A 13,437-nucleotide genomic window follows, 5' to 3' on the forward strand; every position below is an offset into this window, starting at 1 on the left:
CCCAATGACCAAGACTCCTTGCACGCTCATGTGACTTGTCGGCGTAACGTTGGCACAAGCGCACTTTTTGCTCTGTGACTCAGTATTTGATACGGGTTGGTGATGTTGTCTTGTTGCTTTTATCGTTTGTTCGGTGAATGAACGTCCCATATGCCTATGTGGTGCATCGCCGGATTCCTTCGGTGGTAATTGCCTTCAGATCAGCGCGCCATCCATGACGCTGTTGAGAACAGCGCGCGCGTGAGTGGTTCGTGCTGCTCTTATCGCTTCCGGTGTGTGCGTGTGTGTGTGTGTGTGTGTGTGTGTGTGTGCGGAGCCCTCGAATAAGATGCCTCTGTCAAGATGTCGTGGTCCGCTGCTGCCTCCACGGTACAACGATGGCCAGGGTCGGACCAATCTGGTGTTTGCGGCTTTTTCTTGCCCCGGACGACCCCTGATCTGCTTGATCCTCGCAGTGTGGTCTTTCGACCGTCGTACGTTTTGCCCTTTACTGCCGGCAGACCGTCTCAGGTAAATGCTGTATTTGGTCATACAAAATCGCAAAGAATATCGATGTTAGCACGAGGTCTTGAGTGATGGTACAGCTGTCCTTGTCGACATGGGCTACTATCCCATGTATATTCTGTCAGTGCTGTGAAATAGTATCCCTTCTATTCGTATTCAAGCACTCTACCAAAGCAACCCCTTTCCATTTCAAATATGTTGCCCTGAGGTTATGATGATTTATTTTCCACCGAGATGCGAGCTTCCAGTCAATGTCTTCCTTCGATTGTCTTGATGGTCTCCCACAAGATTCTGTATTAGACTTGGTATGAGGTCTTCTCTTCCTTCTCCTCTGTGTCGTTGGCATACTGTCGTTCAATGACTTAAGCGTGAGGCGGACGCCGAGCTCAGTCATCGGGATAGAGGCTCATTCATTTTACAAACATCCCGTCTTCGATGAACTGGGGCAAAATGTATACACGCACTCCAGCACAAGTATGCGGGTCGCACAACTCTGTTTCCAGGCTATCAATAACTTTGTTGGCTCAAACAGGTGTAGGTTTGCTATTTGCTATGTAAAGTACAAACGACAACAAAGGTACCCAAAAAAAAAAAAAAAAAAGAAATCAAAACCAGGGGACAAAAAAGAAACCCCCAGCGTTTAGCTTTCAAAGATATCTAGCGCTAAACCGACCTTGCTGAACCCAAGGCAGTTAAACTTCGAATCAAAGTTGGGGTCGTCGCCTTGAAACCCCTTTGGTGAACAGCAATGGAGGGCTGGTTGGCGCTTAAACTATGCTAATAGGCTCATGTTTTGTCGGGGTTCACGCCGCCCACGATTGTCCATCCAGTGGGCAACTCGTCCGAAAGGGCTGCTACACTGCAAGCGAATTTGTCCACCTGAAATAAGATTGCTTTGCCATCGGGGTAAAAAGTGTATATTAGAGAGTGAAAGCAGAGTTGTTTGGATCTCTCTTCGCGGTTCTCCAAAAGACGAAAGAGGCAGGGCTCTGTGGGTTTGGCGACAGTGGTGGCCGGGTAGAGAGCCAAAAGAAGGGGAGCGAAAGACCGAAAATGCATAGTGAGAAGAATATTTGGACTGGTATTTGTCAAAACTTGATGGTGGAAGAACTTTGAATGAAGCGGTTGAGTGAACCCTATAGACTAAAAGGAGACGAGGATAAGCATGAATATATGTCAATATTTGTGTGAAACTCTTCATTATACTGTACAGTGCCACGTAAAGTACGGTGAATAAGAAAAGTCTTGGGTGAGTTATGTGCTTTGATTTGAGAAATCAAAATGCATTAGTCGATAAACACACTGTGACTACTCGGCTTCAATCGATTGGGTAACGGGGATTGTAAGGATTGGTAAGTTTTACTGCCGAAGGGATTATATCGGTTGCAAGGGTTCGTTTTGCATAGCGCCAGGTGTAGTAGGGCTTATGCGGTGATTTCCAGTACGAGCTTAATAACTTTATGCGTGATGTTATATTTATACTTGCTTGGTAGCGTAAATTGATACTTTAACCTCGTATGGTATCATGTTAGCTGATATTAATACCTCAGCCATGGTTCAAGGATGTTCTCCGAGTTTGGGGAGGAGAGAAGCCCCGATTTGGAAATTATTGTTTTACAAATAGATTTTAACGGTTGTACTCAATATGTACGGTGCTGGGCTCATCATTATAAAGTTAAACAGCCTTCCCGCTCCCAAACAGCATTCATAAGAAACTTTAAATATCTCCATAAAAAAAAAGACCCTTTGCTACATTGCGCTTGAAACCTGGGAAAACGTTTGGTGGGCTTTAAAACGTAATTAAAATGGTAACGCCGAGGTTTGGCCTGGTGCCATATGTTTCTGAATTTGTTATTGTTTTTGTACTTGTAATGTATATTTTCTCTCTTCTTAATACACGACATGTCAAGCAAGAAAGCATTGGCGTCATTTGACTGGGTACGTGGAAAGTTGAGGAAAACACTTGGAGGAAAAGACTGAGTCCAGACAGTATTATCTGTGAATTTCTTCTTTTTTTTTTTTTTTTTTTTTTTTGCCCCTTTTTTTTTCATTGGGTGGAACCTATTTAAGCGCCAAATGGTCAAAAGCATCCGATGGCCAGCCGTGTTGTAGTCGCTTTTAGCATTTATGGCCGGGAACGATGCCAGTGGAGAGCTTTTTGTCAAAACGAAATGATATCAAGCAAAAAAAAAAAAAAAAAAAAACCACCAGCTATTTCACCCAAGTCGGGTCATATATACTGAATCAAAAGGACTTGAGAGCTGATCAGACTAGTCTAGATATCAGAACAAGTCACTACCAAGGCGGCACACCTTAAGCCACAAATCCCCGCCCCCTCAAAAGACTTCAGACGCGCCGCTCTTCTTCGGCGATCCACGTCCCGACGCAGCCCCATCGAGTCCTTTCGTCTTTGAGCCGGAACCTCTTCAGTATCGTATACCAAATGGGTCGGTGACGATGCAGTCCTTCCGAGCGTTGGGGTCCTGCGTCTGTTCCCAAGCTCTGAAGGCACACACCCTGAACTTGTACAAGCCCTCGGCGGCCCAGGAGCCATTCTCCAGCAGCCCGCTCCAGCCGATAAAGCTGTTGGATAAACGGCCGAAGCCTCCCGGCTGAACCGTCTGGTTGCGTGAAAACACCGCAACACCTTGGTCCTCCCCCGAGGCCGCGGCAGGGAGGACGTGGACAGAAATTGCCCGGCTGTACATTGCCAGCTCTACCTTTAGCGTCGGGAGCAGAGTCGAAGAGTTTTCATACTGGACGGGGGTCTGGCGACCCTGGAGCCGAAACTCGGCGCTCGGCGAGATGGGTACGGCATCGTACGACACGCCCCGGGCCTGCCTCGTCGTGGCGGCCGTGACGAACGTCTGGTTCCAGCCCCGAGGCATAACGGGCATGTCGCGCATCGAGCACCCGATCCCCGCGTAAGAAATGCTGTGGTGCGACTTGTTCCTGCCGTCGTCGACAAAGATGAAGCCGCTGTAGAGAGGACAGCGGGGCTTTAGCTCTCGCAAGGCGTCGATGTCGGCCGTGACCTGCACCAGCGCCGACTGGCCGGGCTCGATCCTCAGCGACTGGGGAGACACGGTGATGTTTGCATGCGTCTTCACCAGCGAACTTGCCAGAAACTCCTCGGAAGCCAGCGTGGACGAGTTGTCCCTGGTCCACGGCGTCACCGTCTGGGAATCGGCACCTAGCGCAAGCACAGTCACCGCTGGTTCGTGGGAAAAGCTGTAGTCGGCAGCTTCGGCCCCTTTGTTCTGGATAAAAAACGAGATGCTCCCCGCGAAGAACTCGGTGTCATTCCAAGCCAAGTGGGAGCTGGAAAAGGCGGTTTCGGTGTTCACCGCCCCCAGGACGTCGACCACCCCATTGCCCTGCAGGGCGACGGGTGCCAGGAAGTCATACGTCTTGTTCGTGCCGTCGTTGAATCTGAGCGGCCGCGCGGTGCTGGTCAGCAGCCCCATGACCTCGACGTTTTTGCTGCCCGGATACACCTGCATGACGAGGGCTGCACAGCCGGCAATGTACGGCGCGGCCATGGACGTGCCGGACAAGGTACCATAGCCTCCCCAGGTCCGTGGAAAGGTCGACCAGATGCCCTGGCCGGGAGCCAGTATGGAGGTCAAGCTGTAGCCCAGCCCAGTAGGACCCCACGAACCTTGCCCGCTGATTTGGCCAGGGGGCCGGGAGTTTCCTTGGACTCTGATATAGGGCATGTTGCGAGAGTCCGGGTCCATGTTTACGGTGACGTTGGATCCTTGAGCCAGAGCGCTCATCAGGTCCCGTCCAACCTGCACGGTTATGAAGCCGGCGGCGGCTATGCCTTGGAGATTGTTATCGATTCGGAAAAGGGGCTTGTCGTCGTCGCCGTCGTCGTCGTCGTCGTAGATGAGGAAATATCTAGCTCCCCTGGCCACCAGGCTCCTCATTTTGACGTCAAACGAGCAGCCACCACGCCGAACGAGGACTACCGACAGATTTGAAAAGTGCTCGTCGCTTCCGAAGCTTGAACATGCATCATCGTTGGTGACTGACATGTCCAAAGTGGTTGCTTGCAAAGGTAGGGAGCTTGGGAACCTCCCCGGGATCGCAGGGGACCATGCAAAGTCGCTCGACTGCGAGGCATGGGTTGTTTGGCTTTGAACCGAGAAGCTTGCTCGAGGTCGACTCTCCACAGAGTACATCGCGTTGACCGAACCCACGGTCAAGACTTCGGCGGCTGACGCGGGCGCCCTAGCAGAGAATGGACCTTGCCATCCGTAATTGCCCGAGGCCACCACGATGAGTATCTGACCTTCATGCGTTATCCTAGTGAGGACTTCTGACAAGGCATCTGTACGGTTTGCAGATTTAGAAAAACCATTCAATGTAAACATATGGAGAACAAAAGAAAAAGAGAGAAAAAAAAAGAATCACGACGTACCATCAGCATACGGACCCGAGTCCAGCGTCAGAGACAATGATATAACATCAACTTCTCGACTGTGAGCCATGAGCACGGCCTGAATTATAACATCCGACTGGATCGGGGCCTTTTGGCACCCTGCCACACGGTAGTGTTCCAGATTGACCTCGGGAGCCACACCAACGAATCCCAAGGACGATTGGTTGCCGGCGACAATGCCCGAGACGTGCGTCCCGTGCTCCGTACACTCGGCGTACGGATCCGGTTTAGACCTTGCTGGGAGACCCACCTGAAAGTCGTCGCCCACAAGGTCGACGCCGAACCGAACCTTGAAGCCCTTCCCAAGACCTCCGCCGAGGGCAGGGTGGAGGTAGTCCAGCCCCGTGTCGAGCACGGCCACCGTGATCCCCCGGCCGGTGACGTTTGCATCCTGCAACTTTTTGACACCGGTCAAGCCGTGCAGAATACTGCCGTCCACCGGGGGCCTGGGCTCGCTGCCAACAGGCACCGCGTCATCTCGAACCTGCGACGCGGGCACGTACGGCCGCGGCTGCCAGACCTTGGCCACTCCATCGATAGCGCTGAGGCAATGCGTATAGTCTCCGTAGCCATCTGCACCACTGTTGTCGATGTCCAGCGAGAACCCGGGGAATATGGCGCTGTTGTAAGTGTGCCGGAAATGCAACTGTGCGTCCTGATAGCAAGAAGCATCGCCTGATATGGATTCCTTGACTTGGCCGATAGCCTGCAAAACATGTTAGCCGTTGACAATGCTATGCATTCCCGGTACACTGACTGTGCTTTACCTTGACGTCTGATATTTCGACTATGTACTGCCTCAGCGACGAGACAGTGACAGCGAGATGAAATGTCCAAAATACCAGCTGAACGGGGGTCCTCATCCTGCCAATTACGAGCGGACGAAAGCCGATGTAGTAGTTCACGTTGGTGAAACAAACTCTGCTGATGGAAGGTGAGGAACTCTGCTAATTTATGGACTGAAACCTCCCCTTGACTAATCCAGTCGTGCAAGTCCTAGATATATCCAGGCCTCTATCAAAGTTTTCCCTGTAGGACATCAAGGTTAGGCCTTTCTTTGGTCTCCTTGCGGAAAGAATTTCATTTTGCACCCCAAGTCATACAGCATTCCGGTAATCTGTAAAAGAAAAAAAAAAAAAAAAAAAAAAAAAAAAAAAAAAAAAAAAAGAAAAACAATTGCCGGAGGATTTGGTACCATCGGTATCGCCATCGTTGAAGTAGTATGAATCGTTTGAGTTTTGATTCGATATAGGCTAACGGGGAAAAAAAAAAACTTAACATTCTTATGACATCCGGCAGTTCAGGTAGATTCATGTGTCTGGTACTTTGTCCCGAAAGTTATTCGACTAGAATATCAACGATTAATATCCTCAACACAAGAGAATTATCAGCTGGTGTTGATCACATCCGTCTTCTCTATGTATACACACTACCAATCATCACCACTGCGAATTGCAAGAGCCCAGTGACCTAGGTAAGCAATCACCACTTATGTGGTTGAGGGTTGTACAAACCCCGTTGCCTGGAGTGGCGGATTGTTGACGAGTCGAAAAAAAAAAACTCAAGCACCTAAGAACAAGTCCTCTGCCGTTGTTTCGGCGGGTCCGCGCGCTAGACAAATTTTTAGTAAAAAGAGACAAATAGACAGAAAACTTAGCAAAGGATCTTTTGGTGTGGCATCAGCAGGCAAGGCGTGAAGTGTGACAGGGAATCATCGTATAAACTGCGCCGTCTGATCTTAAACATGTTCGTGGCCATTTCTTGGCTTCCTTTGATAAACGAATGTCATAAAAAAAAACCATTTACTAGTTTTTTCGGATCAAAAACAGCCCCTAACCTACTCAACGTTATAGACTTTGCTTTGTCCAGGCCATCCGCAATCAATGGCTTCAATAGTCCAATTCTATTTCTGTAAAGTCTCATCGATCAGGGGAAAAAGCTTCTCAGCTTTCAGTCTTGTTGGTTGGGGCCTGCAGTCAAGTACCATGGCCTGCAGCCGTATCCTGTCGTGTCTATCCGCATGGTGACGCACATATTTCGGCCAAGTCGACGTAGGAATTGCCAATTTCAACCGGTAAAAGTGCTCGGGTACAGTTGCCCCTAATTCTCGTCGTAAGGCTGTGTGAGTCAATGCTTCTAATGCAGAATGATAAGGACCGGCGGGTTTACATCCCCGGACATGACAAACTAGAGCCGCAGCGGGTTTCTTAGCACTATTGGAGAGCCCAAAAGTGTACTACACACTCGTCCCTGAAAATCGCTACGGCTTTGGCGGCATGATCCCACATCCATACTCTGAAATAGGAGTATGACTGGACCAGCGAAAGATTTGGGCCATGTCGTAGTAAGACGATGCGATCTACTGTTGACCGCCAACAAAGAGATTCCATGGACAAAGCTTGTAATTTGTTCTTCATTTCTATTGACGACGTTATCCCCAAATCACAAGCAGCCCAATCCTCACCGCCCGACATCTTGGTAGTATGTTCATATATTTTGTTGTTGTACATAGGTAAGGTGGTTTAGTCTACAAGATCATTAGCTCATCTTCTCTCCAAACGTGCTCCCACCATCTCTCAGGACACGCTTCTCCCCCTTAGTTCTAGACCCCAGGCGAAAACTAAGCCAACTTCAAAACGCCAGGCCATGCGGATAAGTGGAGTGTGACAATGTTAAAAACAGCGACATGTGATGAAGCAGGTCTCAGTAGACGCTTCGTCCGGCCGTCTAGTGTAGGTGCCCGCTGTAGCGTCCAAGTCCAAGACTCCCAGGTCGTAATGTTGCCAAGACTTCACTCAGCACCATTTTGTCGACGCCATGTCGAAACGGCCCTCGATGTTGCGACAACATTCAGCCCTCACAATGTCGAAAGGTACGTGTTGGGCAGCAGCTAGCCCATAAAACCGCACCGGCGAGCCTTACAGTTTCGGGGGCTCCTTGGGCTTTTCCTTGTATAGATTCGGCTTCCACCCGGCTTTCACCTCAGCATCCAGCTCGGCCTGCTCCATCTTGGGCCGGAGGTCTGCCTCCAGCCTCTCCCTTGCCCTCAAAATCTTACTCTGCAGGTAAAAGGACCCGCCCTTCTCCGGGTCGTTGGCGTCAAACAATCTCTTGAAGCGCGAGTGGACCTCCTCGAGGTCCTCGGGCGTTGGGCTCGGCTCCTTGACGTTGAGGATCTGGCACGCCTCCTGCGTCGTCATGCTGCCCGCGCCGCCGATGCCGGCTGCGGTGCCGCCAGCTTTGGCCTGCGCGCGCTGGTACGCAGAGGACTGCTGCGCGTGTCGGTAGGCTTCGCCAAAGGCCCGGCCGAAGACGCGGCCGCCGGTGATGATGGCTTGTGTTATTATTCGGTGGGCCTTGAGCGCAAAGAGGAGAAAGAGAGTCAGCAGGGAATCAAGGCGCGGTGCAAGACCTTTGTTCGGGAACGTCTTTATCCCAGAAGGACGATCAGGACGGCGGCAGTGAGGCCACGGTAGAGATTGAGTCGTACCATTATGAGTTTTGTGAAGCGGAATTAAGGGAACTGTGATTCCGGAAGGACTGCTCCTGGGCGTATATTTTTTTGCGCCTTGAAACGAGGCTTGGCGTGTCTTGTGCTTGGACAGGTGTTTTGGGGGGGGTTTTTTTTTTTTTTAATCACGACACGCCGGCCTGGTGGTGTTCGTTTTGTCGTCGGAAAGAAGGTCGCGGAAAATTCAGAATCGCGGCGCCGGCAAAAGCATCGGTCGCCTCCGATACGCATTCGAGAAAAGTTTAAGTGGGTCTTGTCATGTTAAGACGCTCGGATCTTTTTCTGGGTGGCTGATTGAAAAACAGGTACCTTTGGCAAGTACCTTTTTGTAGCTTGCGAGTGCAGCACTGTAATAGTGGAGCGGCTCAAAGCTCTCCAAATGTGGCCCAGAGTAGCCACATCAGCAATCACCAACACAAGTTGGAATTCCTGAGGCAATCCCTGTTTCCAGAGAAGCAAGATCGCAACTTTGGGCCTGGCACTAATCTGTCACCTCGATATTTATTTTTTCTTAGTTTTCTCTTTTTTGGTCTACTTCCTCTCGTCTTTCGGTGAACAGACCAATACCTGGACGGCGGGGCCATATGCATAGTTCCTGCACGCTCGTCGCACCTCATCCGACCAAATAGATGCACAGCTGCTTGCGACCGCCTTTTTCCAGTGGAAAGCGAATCCGATACCTCCTCCGAGCAAGAATTTAATAACCCTCCACAGCGCCCGGCGCTCTCCTTCAACGCAACGCCCAATCCTCGATAGATTCCACGCAGGGGGCCATCGATTTTCTTCCCATCAGCATGTCGAACTACTACGGCGCACCCAACAACCAAGCATACGGGCCCTCGTCCGCCCAGAACCTCCAGTTCTACCCCTCCACATATTCGCCCGGCGTCGGCGGCAGCGCACAACCGCAACAAGGAGGCTACGGTGGATACGGAGCTCCCCCCGCGCAACAAGGCGCCGGCTATGGCGTCTCCTCGGGTGCTGGATTCAATTCGGGCTTTGGCGCCGCGGCGGGGGTATCGGGGCGCATGGGTGAGCAGGGCGGCTTGAGGACGGGACTCTTGGCAGCCTTCTCTACCGAAGGTTACGAGGGTGAGCCGCCGCTGTTGGAGGAGCTTGGTGTGAACTGGGATCATATATGGACAAAGGTGAGAGGCAGCGCAGCGGCCCCCTCCTCGACGCAATACCCGTTGCCGTCCTAGTGTTGACGAAAGCTGCAGACACTCGCCGTGCTCAACCCCTTCAAGCGGATAGATCAGCACCTCATGGACGACTCAGACCAGGCCGGACCGATACTATTCTTCATCCTCTTTGGCTTCTTCCTGCTCTTCTCCGGCAAGCTTCACTTTGGCTACATATACGGCCTCGCCGCGCTGGGATCCATCGCCCTGCACCTCATCCTCTCTCTGATGTCACCCAGCGACGGACCCCACTCCTCCGCCCCCGGCGCGGCACCCCCTTACTCGTCCTCCCCCGCGTACCCGGACGCATCGGGCTCCGCCGTGTCGGGCGGCGGCCCCGGTCAGCAGGCGGGGGGCCACCTGTCGAGCACGCTGACCATAGGCCGCTCGGCGTCCGTTCTGGGCTACTGCCTGCTGCCGCTGGTGGGGACGTCGGCCATTGGCGTCTTCGTGCCCATGGACACGCCCTTTGGCATCGTCCTGACCGCCTTTGCCATCATGTGGTGCACGTACAGCGCCTCGGGTATCTTTGTCGCCGTCGGCCGCATGCGCGGTATGCGCGGCCTGGTCGCCTACCCGCTCGCTCTCTTCTACGTCGGCTTTGGCATCATGAGCATCTTTAGCAGCCGCGGCAGTGGGTCCATGGCCAAGCTGGCCGACGGTTCGTCTCGTGTTGCCGCATGAGCAAATCGTTTCAAAATGAAGGGCCTTTGAAACGAAAAAGAAAGAAAAGAAAGAAAGACAATAAAGACGTGGGAAGAATAAGCTCTGTGGTTGTCGAAGGGATTTCAAATGACTGAGCTCGACACCATCCGGGCAAAACATAGGACAAGTAGCAGTGGCCTACCATCTGCGATCTCAACTGCTTCACTTATCCGCTCGAGGGGGGACGGAGCTCTTGTGGGGAGGTGCCTATGATGTGCGCAGGGTTGCGGTGAGAAGGCGGGCATCATATGCAAAGCATTGGAGGGCTTGACGCACGGAAGATAAGGGAAGACCTTGCTCATGATATTTTCTACACCAAGCCGGCGACAGGCCAGTTTTGATCCATGTACTTTGTATAGAAAAAGGGTTGCCAGCGCTGGAGTATGATACACTGAAATATCATATCAAGGATTTTGTGGGGATCGCAACATTCAGCCGTAATGGATTGAAATTCATTCAAGTGAACCAAGTCTAGAATGCTTCGTCTAGTCGAGCATTGCCGAAGAGGCAAGCGTGTCCTGCATGACTTTGGCCAAGCAAGCAGAGCCCCCATTGTGAGCATTCTCTTCGATAGACAGGGCAAAATACCGCACAGATATATGCTTCGCCATGAGATAAAGCGGCAGCAGTGGCAAAGAGACAGATTCCAGTGGAACCTAAGCAGCAAACGTCTTTTGCCTAGTTTATCACAGTTCGACAAGAATAAACGACTATTAGGTATACGCCAACTTGCAAAAGTGAAGCGGCGGAAGCTCGACCACGCGGGGGAAAAAAACAGAGAGAAAAAAAAAGAAAAAAAAAAAAAACACAAAAGCCAAAAATGCTATGTAATGTACAAGACTTCTTGTTCCAAAGTCCTAGAATTCAACCCAAACAAACCCAAAACGCCAAATCTGACCATTCCCCACCCCTCCATGATCTCGTTCAACGTCCTCAAGCCTTCTTCTCGGCATGGCAGGCTACCACCGAGTATTGACCACCAGCTCCAGCATAGGTAATCTTTCGGTCACGGATGGCCGTGTTGTCGATCAGCGTGGGCGTCTCGACGTCGTCCGAGGTGCCCTGGCCGGTCTGGTAGTTGATGGAGAATCCCCACGAGTAGACCTTGCCGTCGTCGCTGATGGCAAAGGAGTTGTCGGTGCCGGCCGCGACGGAAACGATCTTGGGCAGGCCTGCGTATCAATGTTAGCAAGCGGGCAACATGCAGCAGGGGCCAGGAAGCCAGACATACCTGGGATCACAGTGGGGGTCTTCAAGATTCGCGGCTTCTTGTAATCGTCGTATATGGCATTCTCCTCCGTGAATGCATCAAGAGGCAACCCGGTTTGGTGGCCATCAATGCGGCCCCAAACAAGCAGCTGACCGTCGGTCGTACAAGCGAGCGAGTGGTGTTCACCACCGGCGATATCCGCGATCTTGTAGTCCTTCAAAGACTCAACCTTGACAGCGGTCAGAACAGCGGCATCAGAGTCACCGGCATCCTGTTCGATGGCGAGCTGGCCGAAGTTGTTGAGACCCCAAGTGTAGACACCACCCTCCTTGTCGACTGCAAAGCTGTGGTAGGAACCGCACGAGATCTTGACGACCTTGACGCCGCGCTTGAGGCCTACACCGCCGGGGCGGAGGGCCGATGCCAGCAGCTCGCGCTGCACGCAGCGGCGACCGAGCTGGTTCTGCTCTGGGCAGCCCCACGTGAAAAGCTTGCCGGCACTGTCGAGTGCCATGGCGTGGTTGGAGCCGGCGGCGATTTGAACAACCTTCTTGGGCTCGGGGAGGAGAGTAGGGAATTTTTGGATTTTAATCGTCGGTGTGAAGCCAAGGACGCCATCGCTCGCCTGCATTTGCTTGTCAGTAGCTGTTGGCTTGGGCAAGAAAAGAAAAACAAAACAAAACATGGGTATGGAAAGTTTGACTTACGCGGAAGGTTCCCCATCCGTAAACACGGCCATCTTCCGTGAGTGCAAAAGAGGCGCTATCACTGGCAGCAACCTGGACGAAGCGTGTGCCCTCGGCAACCTCGCTCATGTCAATCTCGGCAGGGGTGCTCTCGACGGGGTTCAGACCGCTGTCGTCGCCCTCGTCGTCAGAGTCCGAGTCTTCGGCATCCGCGTCACGGAGACCACCATCCCAGGTGGTATCACGGCCAAGCGCACCCTGGTCGTTGACGCCCCACGTGAGGACCTTGTTGTCCTTGGTGAGCGCAACGGCATGCATACCACCGCAGGCAAGCTGAACAACACCGACCTTATCGGCAGACAGGTTGTGGTTGATGCGAGGGCGCTTGACGTCAATGGGCTTCTTGTTCTCATACTTCATGCTACCCAGGCCCAGCTCGCCGGACGATCCCTCGCCGAAGACAAAGACGTCTAGGACCGCTTCGGGAGCATTGTTGATCTTAGCACCAATCTTAACCTTGGAGACGGGAGCGGCCGTCCGCACACGCTTCACGGGACGCGGCTGTTTGATCTCCCTCTCCGGCGCGGGCTTTTCCTCGGCCTCGTTCTCGTCTTTTGCGGCATTGCGGTCATGGGACGGCTCGACGGTATCCTCGCGCTTGCGCTTAGTAGGAGAAGACGCGCCCGTCACCTTGGGCTCAGGGGCGGCATTTTCTTTGTCCGCCTCGGGCTCGGGCGCGGGCGTCTTCTTCTTGGTGGCGTCGGCCTTTGCCTTCTTGGGCTGGGCAGACGCGGCTCTCTTGGGGGCCGGGACGGGAGTAGAGCTCTTCTTTGTAGCGGGAGGCGCCGACTTGCGCGAACCCTTGGCGGCGGGCTTTTCTTCTTCCTCTTCACTGTCCTCGTCTTCTTCCTCAGGCTCGGGTTCCTCGGCGACCTTGCGCTTTTTGGGAGCAGCCTTTGTCGCGGCAGTCTTGGCCGGGGCAGCCTTGGCCGGGGCAGACTTGGGCTTCGCAGCAGCTGTCTTCTTGGCTGGCGCGGCAGGCTTGTTGACACCTGCGCTCTTCTTTGCCGGAGCAGCCTTTTTCGCGGCCGGAGCAGCCGAGGCTTTTGTTGCTGCTGCCTTCTTTGGAGGCATTATTGAGATTGACGTGTAAGAGCTTTGTGAGATAGAAAGTAAGTAGCGGTGGTGAACAA

The 13,437-nt window shown here is 52.7% G+C and overlaps 3 protein-coding genes across 3 annotated transcripts; 1 reads left to right on the plus strand and 2 right to left on the minus strand.

The window, feature by feature from the left end:
• Nucleotides 1-2,930: 2,930 nt before the first annotated feature.
• Nucleotides 2,931-8,444, minus strand: PpBr36_08743 (uncharacterized protein; the record flags this gene model as incomplete). Its single annotated transcript, XM_029895869.1, has 5 exons — nt 2,931-4,840; nt 4,931-5,657; nt 5,719-5,815; nt 7,874-8,307; nt 8,406-8,444. 5 exons carry the CDS (start codon nt 8,442-8,444, stop codon nt 2,931-2,933), a joined length of 3,207 nt encoding a protein of 1,068 aa, XP_029746792.1.
• Nucleotides 8,445-9,256: 812 nt separating this feature from the next.
• Nucleotides 9,257-10,327, plus strand: PpBr36_08744 (uncharacterized protein; the record flags this gene model as incomplete). Its single annotated transcript, XM_029895870.1, has 2 exons — nt 9,257-9,610; nt 9,683-10,327. 2 exons carry the CDS (start codon nt 9,257-9,259, stop codon nt 10,325-10,327), a joined length of 999 nt encoding a protein of 332 aa, XP_029746787.1.
• A 954-nt stretch (nt 10,328-11,281) lies between these two features.
• Nucleotides 11,282-13,378, minus strand: PpBr36_08745 (uncharacterized protein; the record flags this gene model as incomplete). Its single annotated transcript, XM_029895871.1, has 3 exons — nt 11,282-11,520; nt 11,580-12,183; nt 12,266-13,378. 3 exons carry the CDS (start codon nt 13,376-13,378, stop codon nt 11,282-11,284), a joined length of 1,956 nt encoding a protein of 651 aa, XP_029746786.1.
• Between the last annotated feature and the right edge of the window lie 59 nt (nt 13,379-13,437).

Source organism: Pyricularia pennisetigena, chromosome 5 (assembly GCF_004337985.1).
Source record: "Pyricularia pennisetigena strain Br36 chromosome 5, whole genome shotgun sequence".
NCBI lineage: Eukaryota > Fungi > Ascomycota > Sordariomycetes > Magnaporthales > Pyriculariaceae > Pyricularia > Pyricularia pennisetigena.